Below are 17018 nucleotides of genomic sequence, written 5' to 3' on the forward strand. Positions count from 1 at the left end.
CCCTCCTCCTCCTCCCCATATGTCATCCAACCCCCCCCCAACACCAACACCGCCTCCTCTCTCCTCCTGCCTCCCTCCACGCTGGTGTGGCAGGATAGAGACGACAGGGGAGGAAGGGAAGGGATTTAAATGTGTTGACCCAGGAGCGATGGGCATGCCCATTCAAGCCTCCCTCTCTCTCCTGCCCGCCCTCCTTTTACCTGCTGCTGCGTTTACTTCATTTCTGTTCAATAACGGGATCACTGTTTAGCAATACAACAAAACAAGTCAGTGAATGTGGGAAACGATGTAACTGTGGAGTTCTCTTTTTTTTTTACATATAGATATCTCCATATTTAGGTTAAAAATGGCCAAAAATCACAATTAATTTCAGTCGTAGCCCATTTGCAACGCAAGAAAAAACGAGACAAATTCTCATCATTCGTATCATAACAGTAAAAACTGTTAGAGGAAAGGTTGAACTATTTCCTACATTTAATCAGTTATTGATTGCAAAGATAATGGGTGATGGGATCATTTTAACGTGGATTCTTATCAGCTGAATGTTCTAAAAATATTTTAAAAAACTGATCATATTGATTTAGAAAATGTCCATGAAGCTATGAAATGTAGACAGTTTCTCTATTTTTTTAATGGAAATATAAAACGGGGAGAAAAGTAAAAAGTTGTGCTTTTGTCCTGCAACCCTGAATCATTTTTGAAAATGACCAAAAAAAGTGTCTTCGTGCTCTTGAGCACACTGATCCAACCTGTGAGAGTGTTTAGTCCATACTTGTGCTATAAAGGGAAGTATTCATTGGGCGAACCAGACTGGATGCAGAGACTGAGCGATGGCGTCGGCGAGGAGGGAGGAGGTCGCACGTTGCCTTAGCATGTTCAGAGAGCAGCTGAGGTGAAAAGGAGCGAGAGACTAATAAATAGTGTGTTGGGAGCCGAGAGTTGCAGACAGCACATTTTGTGTGGAACCACCTCGCCTAACCCCGGCTCCGCCGAGAGCTCAGCCAAGGCCTGAACCAGACGACATATATCACATCCAGCGTGTATGTGCACGTGTGCTGAACCGTGTGTCCGTCCTTCAGCTGTAACTCTGCATCGCCCAACGTCTACGTCACCAAAGCAGCTTCAAACAGGGCTTACCACGTAACCTGTGTAGTACGTATGTATGGAGGGGTTTGTGTATTATGACAGAATATAGACGTCTGTGTGATAGAGGCCATGTTTTCCCTACGCTGGTTTAAATAATCTAGCTACGCTGTTGTCTTAATGTGGTGATGTTTCCATGTTTCACACATTCATTTAGTTAGAGTTACCATAACGATGGCCAAAAGTCGTGGTTGCATACAGTAGGAGTTCAGAGAAAATTCTGAGATTTTTTTATTTTTATTTTTAAAGTTATTATTCTGGTTTCATGTTAATCTTGTTAATGATTTTGCAAGTTTGCGATCCCTTTGGGCGTCCCCACCATGTTGGACAAATCAATCAAATCAATCAATATTTCTCCACATTTTTCTTCCTGGATTTGAAAAAAAAGTCATTGCAATTATTTTTGACTGATATTGCAATTGCGATATGATTTGCGATGTTACACAGAATGATCATTTCCATTATTCTCATTCTCATTGAAAGACATATTAAAATGATTATGGCTTGGTGTTGCAGGGATCTGCAGTCTGTAAAATATGATGCATAGGTTAGGCGTAAGATGTTAATGGTATTTTTGACACACCTTTTACAAATATCGCACGTCGTGCGATTCAAAAGCTGCCGCCGTCTTTACAGAGCCAAGTGTAGATCCAGTTCAAACGTTAACCAAGATTTACTACGTTTTAGAGGAAAACTGGCATGTTGTTGTGGTTTATTGTGGTTTGTGTGTTTCAACAATCCGGTGGATTAGAATAACGTTTCAGCCCGTCAGCCACAGCTTTACATGGATGCACTGTAACCTAACCACCGGATCTCATTCCCGTTTATTCCAGCGATCCAAACCAGTGGTTCCCAGCGAGGCCCCGGGGACCCCGGAGGTCTGTGTTACAAAGACACAAGCTTCACAGAGCCATGTCTCCCACAAAATATATCTGCTGCGTCTTTGAAAAGTGGCCTCCGAAGTAAAGTTGTGCAAGAACATAAGTACAATATAGCATTATGTCCATTACACAGGCAGACCTCAGTCAGCACAGCATAAACTCTCATAGTTTATCAGTTAAGAATGAAGTTATATAATATATTGAGTAACCGTGAAGCAATGTGGTGTCAGTCTGCCAAATAATAAAAAGTTAAAACGAGAAGAAATAATGGACGTCATTTCCAAATGAGTGGTTTAGTGTTGACTTATTCCCCCTCTTCTGTTAGCATTCTTTCTGGTGGGAGACGGTTATTTTAATGTGACGGTCAAAACAACAGAAATCAGAGCCAGATTGGTTCTCCCCCAAAAAACAAACAAAAAGCAAACCGATGGAGGTGGACAACAATCGTCATCTACCTAAACACCCAAACGGGGTGTCGTATCCGGGACAGAGCCCTCGGTGCTTTGCAGGGATGAAACCATTAAGATAAGATGGGGTGACGTTTCCCTCTCCCTCCCTTTCTCACTCTTTCTGCCTGTCGCTCCTCTTGTACTATGATTGTAAAGAATGTTGTTTAAAGAAGGGAAATTATGTCCGCCCTTTGATGTCTCCTGAAATATGAAACACCCAGAGGCTGATAGAAAAACACTCATTACACACACACACACACACACACACAAAGTGCTACTTCACCCAAACTATATTATACAAACGCACAAACAGACTAAACACATTTCAGTTTTCACTGGAAATGAGTTAACTGCACAGATTCAGTTTGACCTCAGTGGAAGTGAACAGTCACCTGAGTCCCCCCCCCCCCCCACTCTCTTTTTCCGTCCCTGCACCTCTCTCCATATCTCCCTCCCTCTCTCCTTCCATCTCTCACTCTCTCAGTCTGCAGCTTTCTGCTGACTCCAGGAATTATGATCTGTTTCCCGTCCGCAGGAATAATAGAATACAGGAGGAGGGGGGGAGCGAGGGGGAGGGGGAGGGGGAGGGGGGGAGGCAACAGCTTAGTGGAACAGTAGTGAGGAGTCCAGCTCCACTGTGGTTACTCTCTGTGTGTGTTTCTGCAAATGCGTTTAGATCCAGATGTGCGAATGTGCGATATTTTCCTCTTCATTTCCATAAACTTCACACATTAAAAGATTATCCTTGGACATGAACACACACACTCAGAAACACAAATTCAAACCTTGATTAATGGCCATAAGTCAGCGCCCTCCTCCCGTTATCTCGACAGTAAACGCCTCACGTATACAACCACGCGGCGGGCTGCGGCTCTCTCTCTCGCTGCCAGAGCCTTCTGGGCACTTAACACTATCGGCAGTCAGATCCAGCCGCTCGAGTGTGTTTGGAGTGTGTTTGGAGTGTGTCCTCAGCCGCGTAAATATTTATCACACGGCTCCCCCAGGAATTTTAATGAGCACTGATGGAGAGCAATCAACACGGCCGAGCCCAGAGGAGGCGAGGAGACGAAGTGTAGTGACAGTTTGTGATGTGAGGTTTGGGCTTTTAAAAAAAATCACAAGTGGCTTTAACTGTGTTCCTGTGGAGCTTCACACGTTCCTGCTTTATGCTAATTGTTTCCAGTTGTTTTTACACATACGTGTGTGTGTGTGTGTGTGTGTGTGTGTGTGTGTGTGTGTGTGTGTGTGTGTGTGTGTGTGTGTGTGTCCCCTGCATTAGCCCATCTGTAAATTAAGATGGTGACTCTTTTAAGAGTAGAGGCCGCCATACGTGTGCCTGCATGCGTGCGTGTGTGCGTGTGCCTGCATGCGTGCGTGTGTGCGTGTGCGTGTGTGTGTGCGTGTGTGTTCTCATCAGGGTGACAGGGCCACCCTTTAGAGGTCACTCAACACATTGTGTGCAGGCCAAGCTGCATGGGGAGTCAGGGAAGGAAACCTAAGCTATAACTCACAGCTCTCGCTCTCTCTCTCACACACACACTGGGCCTGACCTTTGACCTCCGGCTGGGAGTGGCTAATAACTTTCTTGGGCTCCTAAAGACGCAGCATCTCCTGACTCCTCTATGTGTGTTTCAGTGACGCTTTATTAACTCGATGAAAAGATAAACATAAAAGCTGTGATTTGTGTTGCCAAAGTATGTTAACAGACACAAACAGTTAAACTTCCCGACCCCAATCTTCACAAATCAAAATCGAACCGTTAGACCTTCATGTAAAGTTCCAGGGAGATGCCAGGATTTCTCAAGATGCCAAATAAATCAGGCTAAATGTAGAATCTTTACAGGAACGCTGCTTAGAGAACATATTTCACTACATTGTAACATACAGTTGTTGTAGCATGGGCACAATTATATTGTGTTGTACTACAATATTATTTGTTGGTGTCAGAAATGTATTGAAAGTGAAAGCTAAACATTATCAAAATATGTGTATCTCATGTATGTTTCTTTGTTGAATATGTTCATAACATGTCTGCTTGTGGCTGTAGGATGCTGCATCTCACTCTTCAAGGTCAAACTCTTGGATTTCAAACAAAAGTGAAAAGTTGGGTAAAGAAAACCCACAACTTTGTGTGAGCTGTCTTCTCCTTTCCCGTGTTGTTAGACATCTCACAACCCCTGAGCTTGATTTTGTGACACCTTGGGCAAAGGTTTGCCATGGCCTTTAAGTATAATGGTTGAGAATTTTCAAGTAAAAAATACAACCCATGGTGTACACATTACCACACAAGTGTGGGATTCCCTCGCTCTCGCTGAAAGTGGGCCTTTTGTGCTTTAATGTAAGTGGAGGTGATGCTGGAGGAGGCGTGTTAGAAATTGAGCAGTGACAGATTTGTGACTCTGAGTCTGAACACCGAGGACTGATGAAGCTCACTTCTACTGAACGCAGCCGCCTCCGTGTTCCTCAAGGATCTGGAGGAAGAACCGTCCTCTTCATCCCTTCCTCATGTCCCCATCGCTGTCGTAACAGCATCCTGGGTGTATAAAAAGCCCAGGATCGGGGTTGAGTTCTTCCATCAAAAGTCCAACGAGTCCAAAGGTCAGAACATCTGGGTCCGGTCGGAACATCTGGGTCTGCTGGGGACACGGAGACCGTGGGCTCCAGACTCTCGGAGCATTCTCGTCCGCTTTATCTGATTTCCTTTGAAGTCTCTGTATTCGCAGCCTCATGTCCACTTCTGTACAAACACCAGAGACGCTACTGGACTTCCAAAACCACATCATAGTCTCCCAGCATGCACCCCTCAGAGAGAGAGAGAGGGAGAGAGCGAGAGAAGAGAGTTGTTTTCTTGAGAACGTTTGATGTAAGCATGGGGGTTTCCAGTAGGAGAAAACGAGCGATACTATGGACATTTATGATATTTTTCTACCTCTCCTTACATACAGTGCTGTAGGTGTGTGTGTGTGTGTGTGTGTGTGTGTGTGTGTGTGTTCACACGCCGCTACATGTTTGCGTGCGTGCCCTCATGTGTTTGGAGGTCAGCCCCGGTGTGCTGTGTGTGATTTATTGAAAGTCCTTGCAGTGATACCAGAATTCCTTTGCGTTAAATGCCTTCTCTGAGTGCCTTTTACTGCCTGCGTGCTTTATGAACCATGATCACACTCTATCCGTCTCTCGCTTTTACATTTCTAAAGATTATTTTTTATGGCGTCTCGTCTTTATTGGAGGGGAGAGTGTCAAGAAAGAGGCAAAAAGGGGGGAGAGACAGAGGAATGATGGGCCATGTAGTTGGCGAGCATATATTGAAGTGAGATTTGTGTTTGAGCTGAGGGGAAAAAAACAGCGTTCACGTCTGAGTGTGAGAGTTTATCATCAGGGTTACGGCAACAACAGGCATAAAGTGACCCGAGGTCGTTCCCCTAATATCACCAACCAACACGGGTAAATCCAGTGGCTTCCAGATGATCGTGGAAGAGGCTTCGAGCATGACTACAGCTCCCAGCTGTCCCAGTTAGACGGTGAGCTACTGGAGCATTACCACCACTGGATTACCATGAAGGTCTCCTGGTGGGTTTATCTAAGCAAGCCATATAAAAGAAATCCGTTCATTAGAGGGAAAAAGGGTAAAATGTCCACAAGTCATGACTATGAGTCATGACTATTTTGCTATTTTTTTTTAAGCTTTTTCTTGAATTAATCAAGCAACTTGAATCATTTCATTTTTGGATGTTCTGAAGCAACAAACCGCTGATGCTAACGGATACTGTCATATTGAGTTGGATTCATCGTTTTCAGAAACAAAGACTTGTGTGTCTGTGTTGAGAAACGCGGGGCTCACTGCCTATGGTGACAATCTGGTTATTGTAACCAGGAACAGCTGTGATGTTTCTGTACCACCACTACTCCGGATCCATCAGACGTCACAACAAACACACCTCGGTTTTTACAACTTTGATTCACTTATGAAACCATACTCATGCATGTTCTTCCCTTCTTAATTCCTGCTGATGCACATCAGTGCGGCATGACGGCCAATGGGTGTGCAGTTCATTTTGTCACATAATCTCTAAAATATGCTTAATGCTCGCAGGGTGAGGGCCACGTTTTGTCCAAGCTAATCTAGGGCTTTCTAATTCTTGCTGTTATCACGGCTGCATATTTTCAAACATGGGCAGAGCGCTGCTTTACACGGGGTGGACCAAAACGTTGGGTTCGGTTGCAAATCGGATCCATATGAAGATTATATTGTGCCCCCATCTGTTAGTAGTTCGTGTTGAATTATTTGCTACATGCTCTGTTTGGGGTGAGTTCACTTGGCCGCAGAAGGCTCTTGTTAGCAGTTTGGAAGCAGCTTTTCTTCCAGCGAGCCGCGCTCTGCAGACGGATCTGCGAGGGTGAGATTGTCTGTCACCTGCAGAAATCCGGCTTGAGAAAGACCAGGCGCCGGATTAGCTTCCTGGATGCTGAACCGTGTGGTTGTGTGTTAATACGGCAGACTTAGCAGACAAGAGTCTGATTTCAACAGATGTTTCCCTGCCAAGCTCCCATGGAGATCTTGGAGACCAGGCATGATGAAGATGATGATGACGAAGATGATGATAATTCCCTACTCCCTGCTGGCGTTCAGGGTATCGTTTGACATTTTTAAGATATCGGTGCCAATGCAATACCAGAGTTTCAGTGCAAAATGTTTCATTTTTGGAATACCTTATTTGAGGAATACAAACATGTTTTTCTCCGAAATCCCTTTTTACATTTAACAATCCAGCCAGACGTGTCCATGTTTAATGCCAGAAGCAGCAAAGCAGCAACTTTGCATGAATAAAAAATCTAAAATAATCTCAAGAACAAGAAAATCATATATGTCCAGCATTTGGTGACAACTTTCTGTACTTGACATTTTGGTTGACACTTAAAATGTTTATATGTGCGATGCTCAGTTCTTCTTCCTGCCTCTCAATGATCGCTAGCTGCGAGCAAAGAGAGCAGTCAGCTGCTTTTGTCCAGTGGTGGAATCACAAACACACGTCATTGATCTACAGTTAAAAGTTATCACCATCATTTCATGTCAAAAGACCACTACATTTATAATCTGTAATCCTTTTAGTCTGTGTTGGTGCAGATGTGACTCAAATGATGAGTCTTGTGTTTTGAGGAGTGAATAAACCCTTGGCTAGTAAACAAATTTCCACTTTCCACGTTCATGTGGCCACAAGGGTCCGTGTGACATACATGCTGTCATCTGCTCATGTGCATGTGAATCACGTGGATTTTCAGATTGCAGCCCAGTTTGTAGTCCTGTAAGTCTTGTACCTGCCGGGGTGATGAATCTCCATCTCCAAACACCAGATGAGACAACACTCTGTGTTGGTCACCTACTGGTTAAAGTTAGGAAACTTGTCCCTGTGAGTCAGGAAACACATCATTGGATTTGTCAGTTGTTCAGTTGAAGTGAATGAAAGATGGATGACACCTCGACTGAGACTCACAGCAGCTGCTTTCAGGTCACTGCATACATTAAAGGTGCATAATACAAGATTGGGAGTATTTCATCGCTAACGGTGCTAACAGCGCTAACCATACAAGCTACAGCTAACGTGCTAACAGGGCTAACTGTGTTTGCATGGAGGGTGGACGCTACGCTTCCGTGATGGTGGTCGGTCAGGTAGACGTTATCGGCTGTAGCTGCCGTATGAGAGCAGTGATGGCCTTTATATAGGAAGTCATCGTAGACAGCATGACATCACCTGTTGCCAACTTGTTTTTTTGCTGCTAGAAACTAAGTACAACTGAATGCTGACCGTAAACATGAACTGAAAACACACTGAAAGGGTTAAAGTTTGAAAGCACAGACAACTAGTAGTAGCAACCTGTCAATCAGAAGGTCCTGCTTCACTGTCTATTTGACTGGACCATAATTTACTAAATGAACATCATGCTGTTTTGAAGAAGACTTGAAACTAGAGATCGAGACCATAAACTCATGTTTACAATGAGATAATAAATCAAGAGAGACGGAGGCTCATTTTCTTACGGACTTTACAATTGGACTCCTTTTTCCAACCAGAGGACTCGCCTGCAGAAGAATGCCTGTATCTACCCTGGGTTAAATGACCCACGCTTCTTACTGATGTCCACAACTACTTTATTATCACCACAAAGTTACGGAACACCGTGAAAGCTGTAACAAATAAAACACATACATTATTTTTACAGCTTAGTTTCTTACACATGGGTACACAAGTTTCGAATATCAGAATAATTACCGTGTACGCCTGCTTAGCCAGTAGACAGTCCTCTCACGTCTCTCTTTTCCTTACTGACGACTCACGCTCTCTGACATTACTTGGACAGGAAGTGACGTCTCAAACCATTTTGATTTAAACATTTCAATGAATTTTGACAGCAGAACTATGAATTAAACTGCATTTAGGTTTCATCATAAATTTATGTAACCATAATAAAATATTAATTAGAAATCAAATATGATATCTTCACTCTAACTTCCGGCGTTGCCACGATAACACATTGCCGTATTTCGGCGGCAGCTACAATGCCACTTTAAGGCACCGGCTCGTTCACTTTTCAGACTGCCATCAAAGTCACAGCTCTGGGTTTATTTCAGTTCACTGGATTTACATATGCAGACAGAAACTAAACAAAAGGCTACTTCAGGGTCTTTTTTTCTCTCCAGCATACAACATTCTGCCGTTTATTTTCCTTCCCCTTTTCTGGCATCGACTCATACCAGATAAGACCCGTCCTCTTTGCATTTACTAACCAATCAGCAAGGGACGTAGAAGCACAAATCCTAAACCAGGTTGACTTTCCACTAAAAATGTATTACACGTGTAACACTTGACTTCAGACCTTCAGCGTTCGTGACGAGACCAGTTGACGTTTCTTTTATGCCAGCTTGGAAATATTCTCCATTACAAAACCCTAATCAACATAATTATGAAGCAAGTGGATTATTTAATGTAATTGTGGTCACCCTATGGTAATTACATTCAGCCCTGGGATAAATTATGTCTCAGTGCTGTAAGTAATTAGTCTGAAAATGTTTCCAGTTACGGCTTCAGAGCCAAAAAATGGATGTGAGTAATGTACAGAACGTCTCACATGAGAAAGAGCTGTTTGTGCTGCCGCTACAGACGGAGGGGAAAACGGGCTGTGGCTTTCATCTGCCGGGCTTCATGTGCTCCAGGTGAAGTGAAAAATAACAACACCCGGGATTGAACCCACGGTGTCGCAGACTGAGTCGGCCTGTACTTGTTCGCTGTGTGTGTTCAGTGTTCTGAGTCCCTGTTCCCTGAGAGGCTGAAGTGAAACTCTTTAATAAGGTCACTCAGAAAAGACATTTTCAAGAGGTTCAACGTCAGATAAAAACCCCCCACTCTCTCTTTTTCACCGTATGACCCCGGCTGTTTTTCATGGCTTGGGCTAAGCATGTTGGTTCCAAATAATGGAAATGTTACGCCACGACATCCAAACTTTTAGACAAAAAAAAAAGCGCCTCCACTTTGTGGCAACCATTTGGGGAAAACCCTTTGCTGTTTCATGTGAATGCCCCCGTGCAGAAGGTCATTGTAGAATAGTCCTGATCAGTACCATTAAAATATGGGAAAATACCACAAAACAAAACGGCAAACAAGCATCCACAGCCAACAACACGGTTCTAAAATAATCAGTCAAATAAATAAATATATACAATGTCATTTTGCACTAGAATAAATATATTTATTGCACTGATATGACTGTAATTATTGTCAATATTTGTCAACTTCCCAGTAATGCAAATTACAGAGTATGCAAAATTAGAAACTTGTAGGAGAAAATACAACAAGCCCAAGCTGACCAATCGCAGTTCTTCCTGTTTCCACTTGGTAGCCGCCATTTTCCAGAGGGGCCCTCCAGCCCCAGCAGCTACATGCACATGCTCTGTAGCTTCACCACAGTGCCTCAACGCACAACGATAAATCAATGGTAATGCTCTTGTGGCTGAACTGAAGCAAATCCCTGCATCCAGGTTCCAAAACCTTGTCGAGAGCTTTCCCAGAAATGTGTAGGCTATTATAAGCAGACATTAGGAAATGCTCAGCAGTCACATGAGTGAAAGTGTCCACAAAGTTTTGGCCATATAGTGAATGTGATTTTAACCTCCATGCAGAGGGAAAACGACAACGAAGGGAAGGGGAAGACCACCACATACTTGTTGAGAAAGTACCAAGGCCATGACTGTGTTAATGTTTCTTTTTTAAACGGAAAAGAAAGAAAAATAAAAGACGGGGTTTTCTTGGAGGAGTCATTTACTTTGGAATCAGCTGCAGGATTAAGGAACATACAGTATCAGAAAAGGAGATTCTTCAGTATCAGGTTTCACCACGGCCTTTTATTAGACCCCCTGAGGCCAACATGTGTGTTTCTGATACAAACTTCATACGCATGATGCCTGAGAGATGAAACCCCCCCCCCCCCCCCCCCCCTAAATTGAGATGGAAATAGAAGTTGGAGAAAGAAAGAGGCAGTGAGAAAGAGAGAAAGAAAGGAAGCTTTACAAACATAAAGGACTTCCAGGGAACGTTTTTTTTTTTCTGGCTCTTTGGTGGTCTCAAGAAGGGTCCCGCTGGATCTTGAACCCAGTGCAAAACACAACAGGGGGGGAAATGAGTAAGGGGTTGAGGAGAGGCGGGAGGTGGGTGGGGGGTCCTGAGCTGGGGGGTTACACCACCAGAGTCCCACAATTCATCATCCTCTGGCACCGACGGGGGCTGTCTGGACAGATCGGTGGTGGGGAGCCGAGAGGGGGGATTGATGGCCAGCGAGACTCTGTGACCTCCCTTCTTCCCCGGGAGAGGGGAGATACTGTGTGTGTGTGTGTGTGTGTGTGTGTGTGTGTGTGTGTGTGTGTGTGTGTGTGTGTGTGTGTGTGTGTGTGTGTGTGTGTGTGTGTGTGTGTGTGTGTGTGTGTGTGTGAATCACCCTGCATCCTGTTGAAGATGTCAGGTTTGGACATTGAGTTGAATCCAGTATGTCTTTATGTGAGGACGACACATCAGCTGGCTGCTGGATTCTCCTCCTCACAGACATCAGACCTGACAGACGATTTGTTTTTCTTCTCCCCCCCTCCCTCTCCCTCCCTCCCTCTCTCTCCTTTCTTTCTTTTTAACAGGACTACCTACAAGGCGACAGCACCAAAGCATATCAGAGGTTGGGTTGGAAGCCAAAGGTCACTTTTGAGGTGTGTGTCACTCATCTGATCGAGCTGAAATCAGGATATTAGTCAGGATGCACAAGTACAGACGAGGACTGGTTGGATTCAATATATTGTAATTTAGCCACAGAAAGGACAATGTCCGAAGATAAAACATCAAAGAATAGCTTTGAAAGATTTGTGGCAGAGCTCGGGAAAGAGGGGAAAGCGATGTGTCTGTATTTCTATGTGTACGTCTACATAATAGAAGGTGGGTGGGGTTAGCAGAGGATACAGTGAGGTGAAGCTGTGATATAATTTATAAAGTTAAACCGGACTACTGAGTCCCGTGTAATTGAGAAGCAACGGAAAACCAACAAGCGAGCACCAAGTATGAGTACAGGCGGATTATTACGTCCCAGAATGTGACAGCCTGATATGAGTAATGTATGTTGGAATGTATTTTAATAAAAAAGAATTAATACAAATGTCTCATCAATATCACAAGATTTGGCAAAGGTATGCAAAGCCAAATGCCAAAAAAATAAAATTAATGTGATTAACTATGTTCATTGATTTACAACAGACAAAAGTCAAACAGCCCAAACACTTAGAGCAGACTCAAATAACTATTTTTGTTTACTTAATTAAATTGGTCAGCATTTGCTTATAAAGCAACAAGAGAAAGTAGTAAAATTATAACATTATATTGTATAATTTTGGGGGTTTTGATATTGATGCAAAAAGTCTGACTTTTAAGACACAATTTTCTATCAAACTATCAAACAAATTTTAGTCTAAACACAAGAATGTTGCTTAAATAAAATACAGAATAAAATGATTTTGAATTAAATCAGGGCGTGCTGATCAGAAGACTCCAAAGCTGACGAGACACTCAGTTTTTAAGAATAATGTAATGGACACGTAATATCCAGCCAGAATGATTCATTTCAGCTGAAAGTAAATGAGAATCTTGATTTCTTGCGGATACTGAACAGTTGGCATCTTCATCAATGGCAGATTTACTATTAACCACAATGTAAAGACAAATCCTTGTAATTACAATCAGTGTTTATGTTAGGAGATGTTTTTCATTTTAAATAGTTTATGAAACTAATGTGACCACGGTGTCCGTCTGCAGGAGCTGGTGAAGGAGATGGTGGATGCAGACGTCCAGCTAATGAAGAAGAACCCAAATGCCTGAGTCCAAATCCTCATTCCACCCGGGATGAGAACGTTTATGCACTCCGGTGTTCTACAGGGGAAGGAACGCGTTGTATTTGTACCTTTTTATTTCAAATGAAGTCATTGTGTCCTTTTGTCTTTGTTAAGGGAGGTTGACTTAACCTTCTGTTGCCTTTGTCTGTTCCTATAGCATCATGTCATTTTGATTTTGTTATGCTATCACATAGCAGAGATGCCTTTTTGTATTTCCCCACTAATCATGTCATCATGTATATAGAATGCCACGGGTTAGGGCTTTATTTATACACGTTTCTTTTAATTGTGGCTGAATTTATTTACGCGTCAAAGTCGACGTTCTTTCTGTCAGAAGATGAAATGGCAGAATGTATAAATAAACAGAAGAATGGAGATTTTATCTTTGGGAAATAGGAATCACCGGGTTTATTCGTGGTCGGACGTAGAAACGAGTTGTTTGGTATAATAAAGGCTGGACTTTTCACACACTGCTCCTGTTGTTTTTCTCAGTCTACACAAAGCTGTGATCAATTATACTCATATCAATGTTTAGTGGAGTTTTCCAGGAGATGCGTGGTTTTTGTCTGTTGTGTGTTTCTGTTAGTATGCTTTTGTTTCATGTCTTTAGGCAGCAAATCTGCAGGAAACGCAGGTATGTGTGTCAGGTGTGTGTGTGTGTGTGTGTGTGTGTGTGTGTGTGTGTGTGTGTGTGTGTGTGTGTTGTCGGCTGGCTCGGCTCCTGTCCTCTCTGTCCGCTCTGGCTGTCCAGGGTTTTCATTTGCGAGCACACTGCGCTCTTTTATCCGACAGGAAGTGCGTTTCTCCCCGGGCCCCGGGCCCCGGCTCGCAGGCCCCCGCTCTGAAACGCCTCTTGTCCGTCCAGACTGGCTGCAAACGTCGGGGGCGCGGTGGATCCGGAATCTGCTCTGGTCCCGATGGTCGTGAAAACCCTTCTCTTCTTCCAGAAGCTGAGGTGTCTAAACGAGTCACATGAACTCGAGAGTCAAATCCTAAACTGCACGTGAGTCTTGCTTGTTTAAACTTTTTTTTTTAATTCCGCGAATTTAAATAAAATAATATTTTAGTCGATTTTTTTTTATCTCTTAATAAACCCAACGCACATATAGACTTTCTAATAAATAATATATATATATATATATATATTTTTGTCTAATAAGTTTTCTCGGCCGGTCATCCGTGAAACGTCAGATATCCAGACCGCAGCTGTGGATCTGAGTTTAGCGGTATTTTGGGGGATTCATGAGTGGTGAGGAGTATAATTTAGCTTCAGTAAAAGGAGCATTGTGGTGTTAAAACACCAGTGAGAAGGAATAAAAGACGGCTAGTATCAGCACGATAAATACACGTTTCTTTATGCGGCAGAATCGTTCCTCTTAATTCATGTTGAAGCGCTGTTTTAATTCCCTTCATGCTCGTCTGTAAAGGAACGGAAGCTGCAGATAAACAGCTGAGTGGAGAGGAGCGAAGTAGAGATACTGTGGTGAAGCAGGCCTGTCCTTAAATACGGGTCGTGCGGAAGGTTACCTCCCGCCACTGGTGGGTTATTTTGGGGGCTTTGACATTCCACTTGTACGGTGGCCTGGGGGTCTCAGTGAGCGGCCTGGGGAGGGTGGGGTCGCCCCCGTCTCATTCTGGGACCTACAGGACATTTAAAAGCCTCTCTGTGGCGCTCCGACTCTGAATTGGAACCAGATGTGGCTCCGAGGTCGTTTGGGCCCCTGAAGCGGCGCTGAGGGCCCGGCACGTCTTGCAGGTGCAGCGCGGAGCTACCGCAGCGACGAGCGGCCCTGTGATCAGGTTTACTGTTGGCACAGACAGAAAGAAAGCTCCGGATCTGGATCAGCACCGCGAATGTAACGGAATAGGGGGGAAATCCGTCACGCGGCTAAACAAACATTTTAAGGAGATGAAACGGCTCTAATGGTCAATTTAAGTCCTGATTCCTTCAATTCTTCGAAGAGAAGAACATCACTGTGTGTTTCTGTCAAATGTACCGAGTTAGTGCTCCTGCTTTAGGGGGGAATCAGCTCTGAAATGAAACATTTAGTTGTATTATCTGCTTGTGGCACATTTCCACACGGCTTGTTTACTGTAAAGCACATTCTGATTGCTTTAAAAAAACGTATTCTCAGGAAGCTAAATTCAGATTGTGTTTAAAAGATGTATTATTAATACAATTTCTGTTTAGGCCCGCAGAGGCTAAATATCAGGCTTAATTAATACATATATTATTTGTTCAGCTGGAGGTTATGCGCAGAAACATCAGTGTAATTGGGGAAAAATAAATAACAGCGATCTAACTCCAATGGTGATATTAAAGCGCTTCAAATAAACATGCAGCCTCACTAAAGATAAATAGAGTTGTGAGTCACAATTTAAACAATAAGTAGCCTAATTGTAGAACTTTTTGAATGGATGAAAAAATAATTAAATGCTTAAATAAAAAACGGTCAGTGACGCATAAAAAATAATGATGAAATTCATCAGGGGAAATTAATTGAACAACTTGTGTTAAATGACAGCCATCACTGCTGTGAACTAGATTTAGCTCCGCTGGACGCCGTGTTGTTGTTTTCTTTGAAAGGATTAAATGAATACTCGAAAACCAACAAATGAGACTGAAAACTCAGTCAGATCGTTGTTTGGTGTCAGAAGAGTTAAAGAGTCCGCCATCGATTGTCTCCCCGAGACTCAACGGGGTGGGCAGAGCTGAACACACACACACACACACACACACACACACACACACACACACACACACACACACACACACACACACACACACACACACACACACACACACACACACGAGGAGTGCGCCAGTCTAACATCTATGCCTAGGCCTTCCATCTGGTATCCCATATTCTGTTCTTTGAATCAACGTTAAAGGACCCGGATTGTATGTAATATTAATGTCACAGACACCGATTGACCAAAAGTGATGCTGTCCTATAAATGAGATGGAAAAATACCCTACGTTGAATTCAGACGTGCTTCGGTGAAAAACAACCCAAATGAGTGCCTGCGCAAGAAACTAGTCCCCCTCAGAACCCACTGTTATCTACACGTTGGTGTCTGCCGGCCGCTCAACACATGTGGGCTTCATGGCTGTAACAGAAAGAGACATCCGCAGGCACCGACACACAACACGGATCCCCTGAGGACACGCGCGCGTTTAAACGGACGCCAATTACCCCGAACACGAACACGGGTATGCCACTTGTCCCGGCAGCGTGCTGCAGCTCCTCTGGGAGCGTTTCATGTGTGTAGGCCTGTAGACCTGCAGTCCCAGCGATGGTGACGGGCTCTACTGCAGCCTCTCGCCGCCCCTTCCTAAAGTGCATTGTTGACATCCTCTCCATTGACCCCATCACCTCCTTCTGTCTTGTCCTTACGATGAAAAATGATTCCCAGCCGCGACTGCGTTTCGCTTCCGGGCCCCTGAGTGCCGCATCAGACACAAAGACGTTTGTTTATGAGCAATCTACTTATTATACTATTTATTATCTCTATTATTAGACACTTTAGATAAGTAGTTAAGGAAGGTGCAGCAGGGCGCATTGTTTACGTTAGCTTTATGGCCTCGACCCATCTGACTGGTGGCCCTGGGGAGCGTTTGCGCTCTGGAATTTTTAGTTTCACTGACTCGTTAAAATCTCATCCGCACGGGCCCCACTGACGGTCACGTTCACGCGTTTACCGCCCGACACACACACACACACACACACACACACACACACACACACACACACACACACACACACACAGAATTGCACTGTCTGCTGCTGGATGAGAGTCTGAGGCTCCAAGAGCTCAAAGAAACAAAACAAAATCAGGTTCTAATGAGATAACATTCAAACTGTCCGTCCTGGAAACACCAGTGACTTCTGATTAATTATTATTATTAATTATTATACGTAGTAGTGGTAGTTTTATGTTCGTTTTGTTGCTGTTGCTGATTTTCATAATAATTGATTAGAGATATTTCCCGTCACCGTGTTATTATAGCGAAAACAAACTGATGACTTCTGTTTTGATGTTTTTAATCGACACATATATAATAATAATAAAATCTTAATTAGGTTTTAACCAGGCAACAGCTGGACGTGTCGTAGTCAATTTGAAATGTTC

The 17018-nt window shown here is 43.6% G+C and overlaps 1 protein-coding gene across 1 annotated transcript in view; it reads left to right on the plus strand.

The window, feature by feature from the left end:
* gmds (GDP-mannose 4,6-dehydratase) overlaps positions 1–13357 on the plus strand; it is a 151392-nt gene extending 138035 nt beyond the window's left edge. Inside the window, exons 10-11 of the mRNA XM_084011737.1 lie at positions 11646–11714; positions 12808–13357. Of these exons, the coding sequence (XP_083867863.1) occupies positions 11646–11714; positions 12808–12870 (132 nt within the window). The 3' untranslated portion in view covers positions 12871–13357. The remainder of the gene's footprint in view (positions 1–11645; positions 11715–12807) is intronic.
* The last annotated feature ends 3661 nt before the right edge of the window (positions 13358–17018 follow it).

Source organism: Eutrigla gurnardus (genome assembly GCF_963514095.1).
Source record: "Eutrigla gurnardus genome assembly, chromosome: 6".
Lineage (NCBI taxonomy): Eukaryota > Metazoa > Chordata > Actinopteri > Perciformes > Triglidae > Eutrigla > Eutrigla gurnardus.